Here is a 17,096-nt window from a genome sequence, read left to right on the forward strand (position 1 = left end):
TGGTGATTTCCTCCAAGAGGGCTTATGCCACAACCTGCGTGACCCAGGTAGCTGTACCCAGAGCCCCTGCCCCTGCAGCAGGCAACTGCTGGCCCATACCTCTACAGGAGACTCAGACATGGGTCTGACTCAGTCTCCGTGGGGTCTTTGGGTCCTGGTGCACACAAGGTTTTGTTTGAGCTCTCTAAGCCTCTCTGGCAGGTATGGGGTTTGATTCTAAACATGATTTCACCCCCTCCTACCATCTCCCTGGGGCTTCTCCTTTGCCCTTGGACGTGGAGTATCTTTTTTGCGTGGTATCCAACATTCTCCTGTTGATGGTTGTTCAGCAGCAAGTTGTAATTTTGGAGTTGTCACAGGAGAAGATGAGTACATGTCTTCTACTCTGCCATCTTGCCAAGATGCCTCTTGCCACCTTACCTGCCTCCATAGAAATCTGTATGCAGGTCAAGAAGCAACAGTTAGAACTGGACATGGAAAACAGACTGGTTCCGAACTGGGAAAGGAGTATGTCAAGGCTGTATATTGTCATCCTGCTTACTTAATTTTTATGCAGAGTGCATCATGTGAAATGCCAGAGTGGATGAAGCACAAGCTGGAATCAAGATTGCTGGGAGAAATATCAATAACCTCAGATACACAGATGACACCACCCTTATGACAGAAAGTGAAGAGGAACTGAAGAACCTCTTGATGAAAGTGAAAGAGGAGAACCAAAAAGTTGACTTAAAATTCAACGTTCAAAAAACCAAGATCATGTTATCTGGCCTCAATTTTTCATGGCAAATAGATGGGGAAACAATGGAAACAGTGACAGACTTTGTTTTCTTGGGCTCCAAAATCACTGCAGATGGTAGCTGCAGACATGAAATTAAAAGATGCTTGCTCCTTGGAAGAAAAGCTATGACCAACCTAGACAGCATATTAAAAAGCAGAGATATTACTTTGCCAACAAACGTCCATCTAGTCAAAACTATGTTTTTTCCAGTAGTCATGTATAGATGTGAGATTTGGACTAATAAGAAAGCTGAGCACTGAAGAAGTGATGCTTTTGAACTGTGGTGTTGGAGAAGACTCTTGAGAGTTCTTTGGACTGCAAGGAGATCAAACCAGTCCATCCTAAAGGAAATCAGTCTTGAGTATTCATTGGAAGGACTGATGCTGAAGCTAAAACTCCAATATTTTGGCCACCTGATGTGAAGAACTGACTCATTGGAAAAGACCCTGATGCTGGGAAGGATTGAAGGTGGGAGGAGAAGGGGACAACAGAGGATGAGACTGTTGGATGCCATCACTAACTCGATGGATATGAGTTTGAGCAAGCTCCAGGCATTGGTGATGGGCATGGAAGCCTGACTGCTGCAGCCCATGGAGTCACAGAGTCAGACACAACTGAGTGACTGAACAGAACTGATCTATGGATATGAGAGTTGGACAATAAAAAAGGCTAAATGCCAAAGAATTGATGCCTTTTGAACTGTGGTGTTGGAGAAGACTCTTGAGAGTCCCTAGGACTTCGAGGATATCAAACAAGTCAATTCTAAAGGAAATCAGTCCTGCATATGCATTGGAAGGACTGATACTGAAACTGAAGCTGCAGTACTTTGGCTACCTGATGCGAAGAGCCCGCTTTTGGGGAAAGACCCTGATGCTGGGAAAGATTGAAGGCAAGAGGAGAAGGAGATGACAGAGGGTGAGATGGTTGGATGGAATCACTGACTCAATGGACATAAATTTGAGCAAACTCCCAGAGATGGTGAAGAACAGGAAAGCCTGGCTGCTGCAGCCCATGGGCTCCCAAAGAATTGGACACAAGTGAGCGACTGAACAATATCTACCACATCTTAGACTAGTGCTGTCTAACAAAACTAGCTGTATGGTGGAAATTTTCTATTCTCAATGTCTAGTATAGCAATTTCGGAGAAGGCAATGGCACCCCACTCCAGTACTCTTGCCTGGAAAATCCCATGGATGGAGGAGCCTGGTAGGCTGCAGTCCATGGGGTCACTAAGAGTCGGACATGACTGAGTGGCTTCCCTTTCACTTTTCACTTTCACGCATTGGAGAAGGAAATGGCAACCCACTCCAGTGTTCTTGCCTGGAGAGTCCCAGGGATGGGGGAGCCTGGTGGGCTTCTATCTATGGGGTCGCAGAGAGTAGGACATGACTGTACTGACTTAGCAGTAGCAGTATAGCAATTTAATTTAAGAAACAAGAGTCTAAACTGAGCAGTTTAAACTGAAAACAATAACTTTTTATTTTTATCTATATCCCTATGCCTTTCTGTGATTCAAATGTGTCTAGCCCACAAATCACTCAGACCTTCTCTTCATGTCTGATTCTTGGTTCAGCTCAGGCTGGGACAATTGACACACTTGATTGCTGACTGCAGTGCTTCATTTAGGGAGTCTGGAGGATCCATCTCCTCAACACACTACCCTACTCCATCCACACCACCAAGTCCATGATAGCTCATATTCTATGGCTAAGATGACTGTTTCCTAATTCTTTGCACTATTTTGAAATACATCAGAAGGTGAATTGGCCACTGTGTAGGCTGGTTTCTCATTAGCCTGAGTACACTTGCTCTGAGCATCTCCAGCCAGGGTAGTTGATACTTCTTAGGTTCATGAAGGCTTTCAATGAGAAATATTTGAAGAAAAGATTTAATACTAGACTTCATTTTTTATATTTTTCATTCCTGTTAAATCAACATTTTGTCCATGTACTTCTAATTTAAATTTTTATTTCACTGCTCATACTCCAGCAAATTTTTTTTTTAGTTGTTCTTAGTTTATATCATAGAGTGTAGACCCTCAGAGCAAGTGCTATTTCTTGTGGCAAGTGCTTGTGTAGACCTTCTTACTAGTTCATATACTTTATGAACTTTGCGTAATTTTGGCTTTATTATTATTTTTTTTGGACTTCATATCCAAGATATCACACTGCATTTAATTATCGTGTCTCTTTAGTCTTCTCCAATCTGTAACAGCTTCCCCAACTTCCCTTGTTTTCAAGACCTGAATGATTTTGAAGAGCACTGGGCACATATTTTGTAGGATTTTCCCACTTTGGATTGTCTGATATTTTCTCATGATTCGTTTGGGGTTGCAAGTTTGAGGCAAGAATACAACAGATGTGACAATCCCTTCTTATCACACCATATTGGGGGACATGATAGTAGCATGACTTATGACCGGCAGTGATAATCCAGATCACTCGACTAATCCTGTGTCTGCCAGGTTTTGCCACCCAGGTTACTACTTTACCTCTCACACTCTATGAACTGGAAATGAGAAACTAAGTTCAGCCCACTTTCAAGGGCAGAGAATCAAACTCCACATCCTAGATGGGGAGTTCCTACACAGATAGTCTGAGATTTTTCTGTAAGGAAGACTTACCTTTTCCCCCATTTTTAATTTATTTATTGCATATTCTATTTGTGTGGGATCATGTTTGTTTAATTTATGCTTTTAATTTTACTAAGATTTTTAGGACCTCCTGTCACCTCTTCTAACCACATCATTGACCACTCACTAATTTTTCCTTGTAAATCGGCTTTCCAAGTTGAGGTGACTTAAAACATCATCAGAAAAGATACATGCCCCTCAGTGTTCATTGCAGCACTGCTTACAATAGCCAAGACATGGAAGCAACCTAAATGTCCATTGACAAAGATATATTATGAAAACACTAGCCAAAAGGAAACTGGCATGGTTATACTAAGATATGACAAAGTAGCCTTAGAGAAAAGGAAGCATTATAAGGTATAAAGAAGGAAATGCATCACAAAAATAGCTATACCATTTCAAACATTTACACATCTAGGAAATATATCTTCAAAATTATAAAGCAAAACCTGATTTTTTAAAACCTTTTTAAGTATAAGAATGATGGTGAGTTCTTTTAATGTCCTTGTAAGTAAAATAGAAAAGGCAAATCTACAAGTATGTATAACTTTTGAACAGCACAATTAATAAATAAGACAATTGATATATTTATTTTTTAATTTACCAACCAAAAAATATGCATACTTTTTATGTACATATGAAACATTTATTCAGATGAATGGGTAAAAAATGAGGTATATCTATACAGTGAAATATTATTCGGGCTTTATGAAGAAGGAAATTTGCAACAGCATGAATAAACCTAGAAGGCATTATGCTTAGTGAAAGAAACTAGTCACAGAAGGACAATTACTGTATGATTCCACTTACATGAAACATCTAAAATAGTCAAATCCATAGAAGCAGGGAATCAGATGGTAGTTGCCAGGGAAAGAAGAAGGGAGAAAAGGGAAATTGACTTCTAATGGTATTTAAATTTTTTGTTACACAAGATGGCTAAGTTCTAGGGATCCACTGCATAATACCTATAGTTAACAGTATGGTGTTGTGCACTTTAAAATATGCTAAGAAGATAGATCTCATGTTAAGTGTTCTTACCAAAGCAAAAACAAACACAAGGGAATACAGGAAATTTTTAAAAGTGAAGGCTATATTTAGTACCCTGGTTGTGGTGATGATATCATGGATGCAGGCATGTGTCCAAACTCATCAAGATATCCACTTTAAATTTTTAATATATCAGCTATACCTTAATAAAGCTAAATGTATGACATGTTTTCTTTTTTCCATGAAGCAATGGGAATAAATTTCAAGTGTTTAAAATCATGCAAAGTGTTTTCTGACAAGTGGAATTAAACTAAAAAATCAATGATGAAAAATATAACCAAAAATTCTTCCATGTCTGGAAATTCAGAAATACAAATTCTAAATAACTAGTGTGTACAAGTGGTCATTAGAAAATGTATTGAAATGATAAAGACAATATGGCATATCACACTTTCTAATATTTCTAATAAGTAGCAAAAGCCATGCTTAAAGCAAATTATTAGCCTTAAAAGCATATATAAGAAAATGATGTATTGATGTTTTTCTTTCTGGCAAAACCAATACAATATTGTAAAGTTAAAAAAAAATAAAATTATTACAAAATAAAAAAAGAAAATAATGGCTGTAAATTAACATCTACATCAAGAAACTAGTAATATAATGCAATGTTATGATTCATAATAAAAAGCATATATGGTATTGGTCCCCATTTCTGGCACAGAGTTCCTAGAAACCTTGGAATTTCCTAAATGTTGAGAATAATCAAGTCATATGTTGTTAGTTAATGAGGTAATTTTGGAAAGCCCCTAGAAAACCTAAAGATGAAGGGAGTTGTCAGTGGAGAAAACCATGTGATTGGAGGATTGGAACTTTTAGTCTCACACCTTGACATCTGGGGAGAGAAGAGGGACTAGAGATTGAATTCATCCTAATAGCAAATGATTTGCTCAATTTTGCCTATGTAGCTTCCATAAAAACCCAAAAGAATGATGTTTGGGTTTTCCCTGGTGACTCAGCTGGTAAAGAATCTGCCTGCAAGGCAGGAGACCTGGGTTTCTTCCCTGGGTTGGGAAGATCCCCTGGAGGAAAGCATGGCAACCCACTTCAGTATTCTTGCCTGGAGAATCCCCATGGACAGAGGAGCCTGGCAGGCTACGGTTCACGGGGTTGCAATAGGGTCAGACATGACTGAGTAACTAAGCACAGCACATGGTGTTTGGAGAGCTATCAGTTTGGTAAAAATGTTGAAATATAGGAGAATAGTTTGCTTGAAAGGGCATGGAAGCTCCACAACCTAAACCCATATCTTTCCCTATTTATCTTCCATTTTGCTGTTACTGTTCTTTTGTAATATGTAATCTAATAAGTAAATGTTTCTCTGAATTCTGTGAGCCACTCTAGGAAATTAATCAAATCTAAGAAATCTAAGAATGATGTTATAGAAACATGTTAATAGACATTAACATGACAAAAAGATATCATGCCCAAGCCAATGGTAAATTAGAAATTTGAACAACTCGAACAAATTTTTTTGATTTATTTTATTGAAATATAGTTAACTTACAATGTGAAAATCTGCTGTATAGCAAAGTGTTATTTATTTATTTGTATATTTATATATACATTCTTTTTTATATTCTTTTCCATCATGTTTATCACAGGATACTGAACACAGTTCCCTGTGCTATGGGCATTGTTGTTTATTCATTCTATATTTTAGTGAGCATCCAATAATTCTAAAGTCTCAATCCATTCCTCCCCCATCCCACCCCACCTTGAAAAGTACAAGTTTGTCCTCTATGTCTGTGAATATGTTTCTGTTTCATAGATAGATAGGTTCATTTGTGTCATATTTGAGATTCCATATATAAAAGTGATATCATATATTTGTCTCTCTTTTTGAATTACTTCACTTAGTAGGATAATTCCCTAGGTCCATCCATGTTGCTGCAAATAGCATTATTTCATTGTTTTTTATGACTGAATAATATTTCATTGTATATATGTACCATATGTGTGCATGCTCAGTCATTTTAGGTGTGTCTAACCCTTTGTAACCCCATGAACTATAGCCTGCCTATTTCCTCTATCCATGCAATTCTCCAGCAAGAATACTAAAATGAGTTGCCATGCTCTCCTCCAGGAGTTATTCCCAATCCAGGGATTGAATCCACATCTCCTGTGTCTCCTTCATTGTAGGCAGATTCCTTACCTGGGAAGTCCATGGCAACTCTATTTTAGTTGTTCTGAGGGACCTCCATACTGTTTTAAATAGTAACTGTACCAATTTATATTCCCAGCAAAAATGTATGAGGGTTCGCTTTTCTCTACACTCTCCTTCTCCAGCATTTGTTATTTGTGTTTTTGTTGTTGTTGTCGTTGTTTTTATGATAGCAATTCCAACTGGTGTGAAGTGGTACCTCATTGCAGTTTTGATTTGCATTTCTCTAATTATTAGCAATTTTCAGAATCTTTCTGTATGCTTGTTGGCCATCTGTATGTACAAATTCTTTTAGAACATAACTTACCAAAGTTGACACAAAAAAGAAATTGACAACTTGAAAAAATAATTTTATTTTTTAAATTAGCAGTGAAACTTAAAACTCTTCCTCCAAAATATTTTTTTTAATATGAAGAAAAATAAAATAAAAAAATAAAAACTTTCCTGGAGGATAGAAACAGAGGAAAGATGTCTCAATTTATGAGGCAAAAAACCCTCAACGAAATAATTCTTGAGAAAATTATAAGAATTTTAAAAAATGAAACATTGTAAATAAAAGATTAGCAAACTGAATCTACACAATATATTACAAACAAAATAAGTTTTAGAAACACACTTTTGTTTTGCCATTTGAGAATCAAAAAGTGTGATTCATGGCATTAAAAGTAAAAGAAAGATATAAACAATTTGTTATCTCAAGAAATGCAGAATAAGCCCCTAGCTATTCATAATATAATAACAAAAAAAATTTAGCAACTTTGAAAGAAACTATTCTTAATCTGATAAAAAGCATACATGAAATACTATAGAAATTATAACATACTAATTCTTGAGTAATTCTTATCCAAGTAAAAAGATAAGAATGCCAGCTGTCTATTTTATTCATCAGTGTAATGACATTCATAATGAATACAACTGGGCAAGAAAATTCAATAAAAGATAGCATAAGGATTGAAAGAAGCAATAGGAATTTTCTTATTTAAAGTTGTCATAAGAGTATGCACAGAAAATCCAAAAGGATCCACAGATAAAATATTAAACTTAATAAGTCAATTTAACACAGATACTGGCAACAAAGGCAAAATATTTTTTTTAATATTTCAGTATATTAAGAAAAAACATCATGCAAACACATACACGTGCCTGCATACTCTCATACAAAGCCCTCGTATTTTAAGACTTAAGACCTATTTCTGAAAGTCACTCATCCAGAGATCATAGTTAAACTCATGAGTAAATTAATATTTTCCAAGGTCAGGTTTTTAGAGGAAAACCATAAGTTCAAGAAGCCACCTCTGAGGAAGGCTGACATGGGGGAAGGAGGAGAATGAGAAGAGTAAAGAAAAAGAGGAAAGGTGTAAAAAGGATATGGCAGTTGTAGCAAAACACCAGAAAGCAGAATAACAACAGAACTTTGAAGCAAATAAAACTCTAACTTAGCTGTTTTACAAAGAAAAATAAAACTCCTTGTGTTCATTGACTAAAATATCCAGAAGTAGGTCAGTCTACTGATCTACTCTTTGATTCTGTCATTATTCTGTTATATTTGAGAACTTCATTCCTGGGCCAGCTTTACCCATGGAACAAAATTCTATATCAACTTGGAGCTTTGAAGGCATTATACCATCCAGACGAAGAGAGAGTTCCTCCTTTTTCAAACACCAAATATAACTATAGACTTCCATAAGGTCAGATCAGCAATTATTCCAACCAAGTATTGCAGGAGGAGGTGAAATGCTGTTCATTATCTCAGATCTTGGTTCTCATCTGGGGTCAATTTTGCTCCCTAGGGACATTTCAAAATATTTGAAAATATATTTTTTTTATTATAACTGGGAAGGTGCTATTGGCATTTAGTGAATAGAGGTCAATGATACTGCTAAAAATCCTACAGTCCAATGAACAAGCTTCAATATCAAAAAATTAATCAGCCCAAAGTGTCAGAAGTTTAGGGCTTGAGAAATCTTTAGACAAGAGGTTCTTAAACTTAAGAGTACATCCAAATAACCTAAGCCTATTAGCAAACAGAATTCTGGTCCCCATTCCAGGATTTTTTGTTTCAGTAGGTTTAGAGAATGGGAGCCTGAAAATTTCTTCTAACAAGCTCACAGGCACTACTGCTGCAGCTGATTCATAGTCCACACTCCAAGAAACACACTGATGAGGGCCCTGGCCTTAGCAGAGGGTGCAGTGAAGCATACAACAGCATACCTATCCTGTAAGAGTGGTTGGAGTTGGAGTTTAATGCATCCTGGAGAAACAACCATATATGCTAATAGAGAGGAGGAAAAAATATGTTTTTAGTCATTCCCTACCCTGCCTGAATCCTAAAGTCCACATCGTCCTAAAATATTCAGGTGGCAGAACTGCTTCCAACACTCCTGGCTTTTCCAAAACTTCTGCTTTCTCTAACCTCCTTTCCCAAGTCCTACAAAAAATATACTCATATTCTACACTGCCGGGGACCAGCCCCGGCTGATCCAGGGTATTCGAAGGAGAGACAGCGTAGGCGAAGATCAGGATACAATAGCTTCAATTAGATATTAATTAGAGATATAAAGAGTAATAGAATAAGGATAGCTCAGTAGGAAAATTCAGTGGAGAAAAGAGGCTGAGTGGCTTGGTTTACGCGGGAGACCAATAAAACTTCAAGACAAGAAGTTTGCACCACTTACGTAGGCCGCAGGCGTCCTTCCGTTCTCCCAAAGGAGAGGAGACACTGAGGCCTCCCCGGTCGGATCTTAGAAGCCCAGGCATAATTAGTAAGCACGGTGGGTTCGGCGCTCCAGATGGAGACTCAACCAGAGTGAGAGAGAGAGCGACATGGGGAGACCAGTATTTCGAGAAACTGATCCCAATTCTTTATTTTCCAGAGTCTGTTTTTATACACTAAGATGTTATACAAAAGTCACGTGGGGACAGCAGTCCTGACTTTTATTAAAGTCAGGTGCTTCACACAAATGTATACAGAGGTCTTAGGGGTGTTACATCATCTTCTGGCCAGGGGGGCCTGCTGACAATTTACGACCCTCTCCTTGTGACAGCGGTCAGTCAATCAGGACACTTATTTCTCCAGGGCTGATTATTCTCAAAACAGACGCCACCCAAATAAAGTTACATTCCTACAGGGTGAGGGTGTAGTGGGTTTTAGTTAAGGAAAGAATTTACTTAGCCTAAGGTCTAACGTGATTAATATCAAAGGTTAATTCTATATATTCATTAATGTGTGTAAGGGCAGGGGATATGGAGACTTAGCAACAAACATTGGCTCAACAAATGAAAAACCCTTCACCAACACAATTTCTAATTAGCCCATTATACTTATACTAATAGTTTTCTAACTTTTCTAAGGAACCTGTTTTTAGAAGGTTTAAAGCATCTTGTGCCTCTCACGGTTGGGAGGCTGTGAGCGATCACATGTGGCCAGACAAGCCTGTCAGGCAGGCCAGAGAACCTTCAGAGGAGTTTGTAGGTTAAAACACTCTTGTCACACCCAAGAGTTTTTATTGACTGGAGCTCTAGGTTAACTCCTCCGAAAGAGGTGGTTGGGGACAGCTCCCCGTAAAGTCAGAGGTGTAGGTAAGAGCACAAAGTAGTAAAGTAGGCAGGCTCTGGTTATGGGGGTAGATGCTCGAGGAGTTCCAGGGGGACTCCTGAGGCTCGATCCCGCCTTTGCGTATGTCGAGCCTCCTTCCTCATGACCTTTGTCATGGGCGGAGTACCTCACTCTGGCCCCCAACACTACACCATCTGCTGTTTTAATTAAAATGAGTTTGGATTTTTTAAAACAGAGTATCAGGACTTTCCTGGTAGTCCACCAGTTAAGGCTCCATGCTTCCAATGCAGGGGGCACATGTTACATCCCTGGTAAAGGAACTAAGATCCTCCATGCCAGGTGGTATGGCCAAAAAAAAAAAAAGAAGTTTCTATAAAAGTATGAAATAGGCAAAAAAAAAAAAAGAAAATGTAAACAAAAGTCAGAGATAAAACTGACATGATAAAACAAAGATATCAAAGCCCCTAAGAGCAAGGAAAGTCCTCTTGACTCATTTGCTTGAATATTTAACAATCCACCTGCACCATTACCCCTTCCACATCCTGCCTGTCATTCATGCTCACTAAATAATGATGAACAAGATATTTCTCTGGTGAATTTTTATAGGCAAACTATAGATACAGTATCGGCACAAGTAGTTTTCTTCAGAAGTGTTCAGGGTAGAAATAAGGAGAGTATGATATGTTTTAGTAAGAGGAAAATTCAGAATATTAACTAAAAAGGAAAAAAAGGAGATTATTTTGAAAAAAAAAAAAAGACTGTTAACATGGCAATCAACTCAGATTATTTTACTATACAAACACATACATAAGAGATCTTGCCTAGGATTCACTTAGAGCAAGCCTTGCAAAGAACTTTCTTTCAAAGAACGCATAAGAAGAAAAAGAAAAACATAAAGAACTGCAATGTTCTGGGTAAAGAGGAAAGTAGATCTCTGCATGACATTAGTCAAGGGATGGTTACTTCTATTGTAGGACCAACGAAGGCTTCCTGGAGGAAGAAGGAGCTCAGCTTCTCCAAGATAGAAAATCATCCAAGCAGATACAGTGAAATTAAGTTAAAATGCTGGTCATCTCTGCAAATATGATTATCTTGGCATAAATACAGTTAGCTCACTTTGACAAATGATATTTCAGTAGGAGTAAAAAAAAAATGTTATAAAATAAGAAGCCAAAGGGATGTCACAATTTAGTCCTGTACATCATTTCATTTAGTCTGAGATACATTCTTTCTCACACTTCACATCTGAAATCTATGTGGATTCTACTAGTGATATTGTCTTATAATGTACAATTTTTTATCATTTTTCCACCAGAGTATGAATTATGATTTATCTAAAGCTTATCAGAACACTGATTTGATCAAATATGATGGTTGCTGCTGCTAAGTCACTTCAGTCGTATCTGATTCTGTGTGACCCCATAGACGGCAGCCCACCAGGCTCCCCCATCCCTGGGATTCTCCAGGCAAGAACATTGGAGTGGGTTGCCATTTCCATTTGATGAAATATAATGAGAGTGACTCCTGAGCTGTCAACCTGAGTTTCTGGGCTCCTGGGTAATTGCTCTAAATGGGAAAGAAGACACGGCGAGGGCTCACAAGATAGTCTGATATGACCTGTTAAGAACACAAGCAGTCAGACAGAAAAGGACAAATTATAACATTGCTTACATGTGGAATTTAAAAAATGATACAAATAAATTTATCTACAAAGTAGAAATAGAGTTACAGTTTTACACAACAATCTTATGGTTACTAGGGGAAAGGGAGTGAAGGATAAATTGGGAGATTGGAATTGACGCATACGCATAAATATATATAAAATAGAAAATTAACAGGGGACCTACTGTGTATCACAGGGAATTCTACTCAGTACTTTGTAATGATCTATGTGGGAATTTCTATTCCCACATATTCTATTCTAAAAAGAGTGGATATATGTATAACTGATTCATTTTGCTGTACAACAGAAAGTAACACAATATTTAAATCAACTATATTCTGACAAAAAAAATTAAATAAAAAAGAACAGAAGCAAACAAAATTACTCTACATAACAGATATTTGTGTAGCTATGTTCATGGCAGCAGTATTCACATAGCCAAAAAGTAGAATCAACTCAAGCTTCCATTGGCAGATAAATAGATAAAATTTGTTATACAGTCTTAAAAAGGAAAGAAATACTAATATGTGTTGCTACATGAATGAATGATGAGGACACTGTGTTGCGTGGAATAAGGCAGTCACAAAAAGAAAAATAGTGATGATTTAACTTATAAGAATTACTTAAAGCAGTCAGATTTCTATAGACAGAAAGTAAAATGAAGGTTGCCAAGGGATGGAAGAGCAATGAATGAGGAATGGGACTTAATGGGCATAGACATTTAGTTTTTCAAAATGAAAAGAGTTCTAGAGATTGGTTGCATACAATGTGAATGTACTCAATCCTACTAAACTTTATGTTTAAAATTACTAATGTGGTAAGTTTTATGTCATGTATATTTTACCATAACTTTAAAAAAATTAGATTTACATAAAAAAGTGAGTTGGGCAGAAAGGGGAAAAGTTCTGATGGAAATGCTGAGACTAGAATGATGTAGTAGACGAAATGGAATGAGTGAGAGAATGGACAGAAAGGAAAGATTAAAAATGAAAACTCACCAACGCCTCCAAAGCCATAATGCAAGACATATCAAAAGGATCAAGGAGGGCACTATTATTGCCACAGATATCAAGCCAATGTACTTGGGGTGTCCTGGCAATATGGAGAGGACACAAGGATGTCACTTCAAACCCATTCACTAGTTCTTCTGGCCCTCTTGCCCACCCGAGTGTCAGCAGCACCATTACCTGCTTACGGACATCTCTGGTTCCCTTTCTCTTATTCCCAGATGTCATATAGTCACAGCCACCCTTAGTCTCTCCTTCTTGCCCCATCCCACCCAGTCAATAGTCCTTCATTCTTACCTATTCTATACCTTAGATCATTATTTTCATTCCTTCAGCACTGTAGTCCCAGAAATAAACCTCAATTTCTATCTTTCTCTCTTTTCCTCTCCCTTCCTACCTCTCCCTCTGTCTCTCTTTCTTCCCCCTCTCCCTCCGTCTCTCTGTATCTGCCCCATCAAATCCCTCCCCTTCCCCAGGCCCTCTCTCTGTTCTTGAGGACCATCTTCTCACATCCCCAGTTCCTTCTCACCCCAGTACAGTATGATGTCCTGGTCTCCTAGACTGCTGTGCTTCACTCGACAACTCAGCCCAGCCGCCTCCCCAGCCACCACATCCAGGGTTACTCGGAGATACCAAGTCCAGTCAGCATTGGGCATGATGTTTCCTTGCTGAGTGCCAGGCTGCTCCTGCTCACCCCTCATCCACATCACCCGCACAGGTTTTGGGTAGAATCCTGAGACATGGCAGACCAGCAGTAGGCGGCCAGGCCTAGGAGTGGGGCCACTGGACAGCCAGGCTTCAGGCTTCACTGGGGTAGGAAGGGGTAGAAAGAGTATCAAGTTATGTCTCTGATCTAGAGCATACAGAGTCAGAAACCCACAAGTGTGGACAATGACCTCTTCCACTTCTTTGGAAACCAAATAATGTATTGATTAAACCCCTCTCTTCATAGGTACCTCCTACTCTTAAATTTAAAGAAGGTGGTGGGAAGTGAAATAGGAAAGTCTTGGGGAGAAAACAGGATTAACCTTGCCTCTGCAGTTCCGCCTTCCCTGCATCGAGGACACCCAGGAGATATCGGGGGCAGGTTTCTGAGAGGAGTGTGTCTATGATACGCAAGATGCCTTGGTACTGAGTAATGAATACACAAAACCACTGTGCATCACTGCCTCCCTCTGGCTCAGGCACACATGAACGATTCTTGATGCTCATGAAATCCAGTCCTCCAAAACCTGCTCTCAAGAAGCTTTGTATGACCTTCCCAGAATGCAGCTCACAACCTGCTATGCCCTGAATCACAAACGGGTCTATAAAGAAAGAAAACAGAGACATAGTGATTTTAAAACACACAAGAAAGAAAGATATGGGGAAAGGACATGGGACTTTGGATTTGGATGGAAAGAAAGGTCAAAGATATGAAATGATGACCCAAAAACCAATTGCTGTACTCAGAGACTTTTCAGAAAGACGAGCATTCTGGAGAGGTATGCATGTTGTAAATAGTGGAGATGGACTCTTGTAAGGAAGTTGGGTGGGCAAGAGGAGAGGAGAGGAGCAATGTGTGATGGAGTCAGGAATGCAGCACTCCAGGGTAAAAGGGAGAGTTACACAGAGAGAAGAGATCAGGCAACAGTTGCTTGAGCAATGGATTGGAGAAGTCACACTTTAGTTCACTCAGGAACAAGGTAGGAAAAAGAGCTTTTTCCTTAGGATCTGAGAGAAGCAAGCTATGCACAAACAAACCAGGAGTTGGCTACAAAAGAGGAATTTCATCTATCACAGAAGACTGCAAGAAACAGGAAGAATCTGGGATACTTGGCGGACATATGGAGTCACAGTTGGACAATACTCTGGAGGGGTATATGCACACACTTGGGTAAAAAGAGAAGGAGAGGACCATGATCAGAGGGAGTCTGAACCAAGAAAGAGGAAAGTCATAGTGAATATCCCCAGTTCAGAGGACTGTACTCACATTCAAACTGGAATTCACTTACAATATCCTGCACTTCCAGAGTGAACCCAATGAAGTAGACTCGGAATAGTTCCTCCATCTCAGCCACCTCCTCATCACTGAAGTTGCCCTTTGACCAGGGCTTCAGGAAGATGGCAGTGCCTGAGTCACTGTCCCAGCCATGAATCTGCAAATCATCCAACCAGCCTGAGCCTTGATTTTGAGTCCAGGTGCTGTTGGCAAAGGTTGAAATCTGGATGAGATGGAAGGAGGTTGGCCCCTGGAATGCTGTGGTGGTGAAAGGATAAGAAGAGTGAGGAGAAAGAATTAGGATGGAAAAGAACCCAGAGTCTGAATAACAACATAGAAGCTTAAACATTCCTGGCTCCAGCCCCAACCTCCAGAATAGGGGAGCGCGCGGGAGACAGGAGAGCCCAGACCCTTACTGCTGGTGCAGCATGTTTTTGCTCAGAGCCCCTGACCTGGGCTGGGAACAGTGAGAGTTACTCTTACCATCCTCATTGTCACCACCTGGGACAATAACTGCTAGCAATAGAAGTGGCAGAAGCAGCATTTCAATGGGAAGTAGAACTTCCGACTCTCAGAATTGGCATTTGATCTCTAATTCAGCAAACTTTTTTCTCACTACCTCTATAATAACTTCCTCTCTCTTCCAACTGACAAATCTCTGACCTACATTCCACATCACAGAAAAACGTTCCTCCCACACATTTGGGCTCCCACCCTGCCTCTCATTTCCACTCTAGTCCTTCACTTATAGATTTTATTTTAATGTCTCTGACTTTCAGCTATTCTCCTTGAACTCAGCTTTTTTCATATTTATTACCTTGGGAAAGCTACCATGTGATGTTGAAAGGTTATTTCACCTCCCCAATCCTTTATTTCCACATCTGTGAAATAAGAGGGTAATATTAAACAATTGCTCAGCTTCCACTCTGTTTTAATCTAGAAGAGTTACATTGGTTTATACATCCAATTTAACCACCCTCCCCACAGCCCATCTCCTCTGGCACTTTGTCATTACCTCTTACAAGTGTCTAAATGATCCCTCTTTCTTATCACATCTCTCTTGCCTCATCTAACCTTGCATTCTCCTTTGTGTGTTAGTGTGTGTGTGTGTGTGTGTGTGTGTGTGTCTGTGTGTCTGTGTGAATGTGTATATGTTTATGTGTCAACAATAATTTACATGCAGGAAACTCATTTAAAACATTTCTTTTAGCTAGAAATCAAATTCCAGAATTAAATTTGATACATACTGCAGTTTAAGCAAAATTGTCTTATGCCATAGTAATTTTTGAGATCAAAATTATATTTACCATTAAAATCTAGCAGGACACTGTTATATCCTCTTGGGCACAAAAGCTTTTCTGTCTCTTGTTCCTTGATTATAGGAAATAGGTTTCATGTGGCCTCATTTCTGTTTCCTGAGTTTCAACAGGTAGATTCAAACAATTACTAATGAGGGAAAGTAAAAGATGCTTGCTCCTTTAAAGAAAAGGTATGACAAACCTAGACAGCATATTAAAAAACAAAGACATCACTTTGCCAACAAAGGTCCCTGTAGTCAAAGCTATGATCTTTCCAGTAGTCCTGTACAGATATGAGCGTTGGACCATAAAGAAGGCTGAATGCTGAAGAATTTCTGGTTTTGAATTGTGGTGCTGGAGAAGACTCTTGAGAGTCCCTTGGACTGCAAGGAGATCAAACCAGGTGATTGTAAAGGAAATCATCCTTGAATATACATTGAAAGGACTGATGCTGAAACTAAAGATTTGGCCACCTGATATGAAGATCCAACACATTGGGAAAGACCCTGATGCTGAGAAATATTGAAAGCAAAAGGAGTAACAGAGAATGAGATGGCTAGATAGCATCACTGACGCAATGGACATGGATTTGAGCAAAGTCTAGGAGATAGTGGCATGCTGAAGTCCACGGGGTCACAAAGAGTCAGACAAGACTTAGAAACTGAACAACAACATCAGGGAAGGGACAGAATGCAGAAAGAAGAAACAATCAATAAACATTAGAGCAGCCTTTGGAAGAGTTCCTCTTCAAAGAGGCTACAAAGCAATCTTGAAGTTCATCTTCAGGAAATAAAGCCATCACCACAGATGGAGGATGGTTACTCCAGTATGAAGACAAGATTCCAGGAACATTGTCCTGTTACCTCACCCCCAAACAAAGGAAAGTCACACACCCTGCCATCCTCCCCCCTCAAATTTTGCCTATAAAATCTTTTCCCCAAAACCATCATAGAGTTTGACATTTTTTAGTACT

The 17,096-nt window shown here is 39.0% G+C and overlaps 1 protein-coding gene across 2 annotated transcripts; it reads right to left on the reverse strand.

Moving 5' to 3' along the window:
* Positions 1-9,380: 9,380 nt before the first annotated feature.
* On the reverse strand, positions 9,381-15,809 carry CD1B5 (T-cell surface glycoprotein CD1b-1-like). 2 transcript variants are annotated; one of them, XM_059884553.1, is made up of 6 exons: positions 15,309-15,809; positions 14,817-15,083; positions 13,873-14,151; positions 13,478-13,652; positions 12,836-12,929; positions 9,381-11,791 (listed from the first exon to the last, which is right to left on the reverse strand). In XM_059884553.1, the coding sequence occupies exons 1-6, from the start codon at positions 15,367-15,369 to the stop codon at positions 11,741-11,743; spliced, it is 927 nt and encodes a 308-aa protein (XP_059740536.1). In that variant the 5' UTR covers positions 15,370-15,809; the 3' UTR covers positions 9,381-11,740. The 2 variants fall into 2 exon arrangements, with proteins under 2 accessions (XP_059740536.1, NP_001180226.1); NM_001193297.1 differs by having other exon boundaries at positions 11,191-11,791; positions 13,374-13,652; positions 15,309-15,474.
* Between the last annotated feature and the right edge of the window lie 1,287 nt (positions 15,810-17,096).

Source organism: Bos taurus, chromosome 3 (genome assembly GCF_002263795.3).
Source record: "Bos taurus isolate L1 Dominette 01449 registration number 42190680 breed Hereford chromosome 3, ARS-UCD2.0, whole genome shotgun sequence".
Lineage (NCBI taxonomy): Eukaryota > Metazoa > Chordata > Mammalia > Artiodactyla > Bovidae > Bos > Bos taurus.

Coding starts and splice junctions, on each gene's coding strand:
- CD1B5 (NM_001193297.1), bottom strand. CDS start 15,369: ATGCTGCTTCTGCCACTTCTATTGCTAGCAGTTATTGTCCCAGGTGGT. Junction 15,084..15,308: donor AGGTGGTGACAATGAGGATG/GTAAGAGTAACT, acceptor TCACCACCACAG/CATTCCAGGGGCCAACCTCC. Junction 12,930..13,373: donor GGACATCATACTGTACTGGG/GTGAGAAGGAAC, acceptor CCATATTGCCAG/GACACCCCAAGTACATTGGC.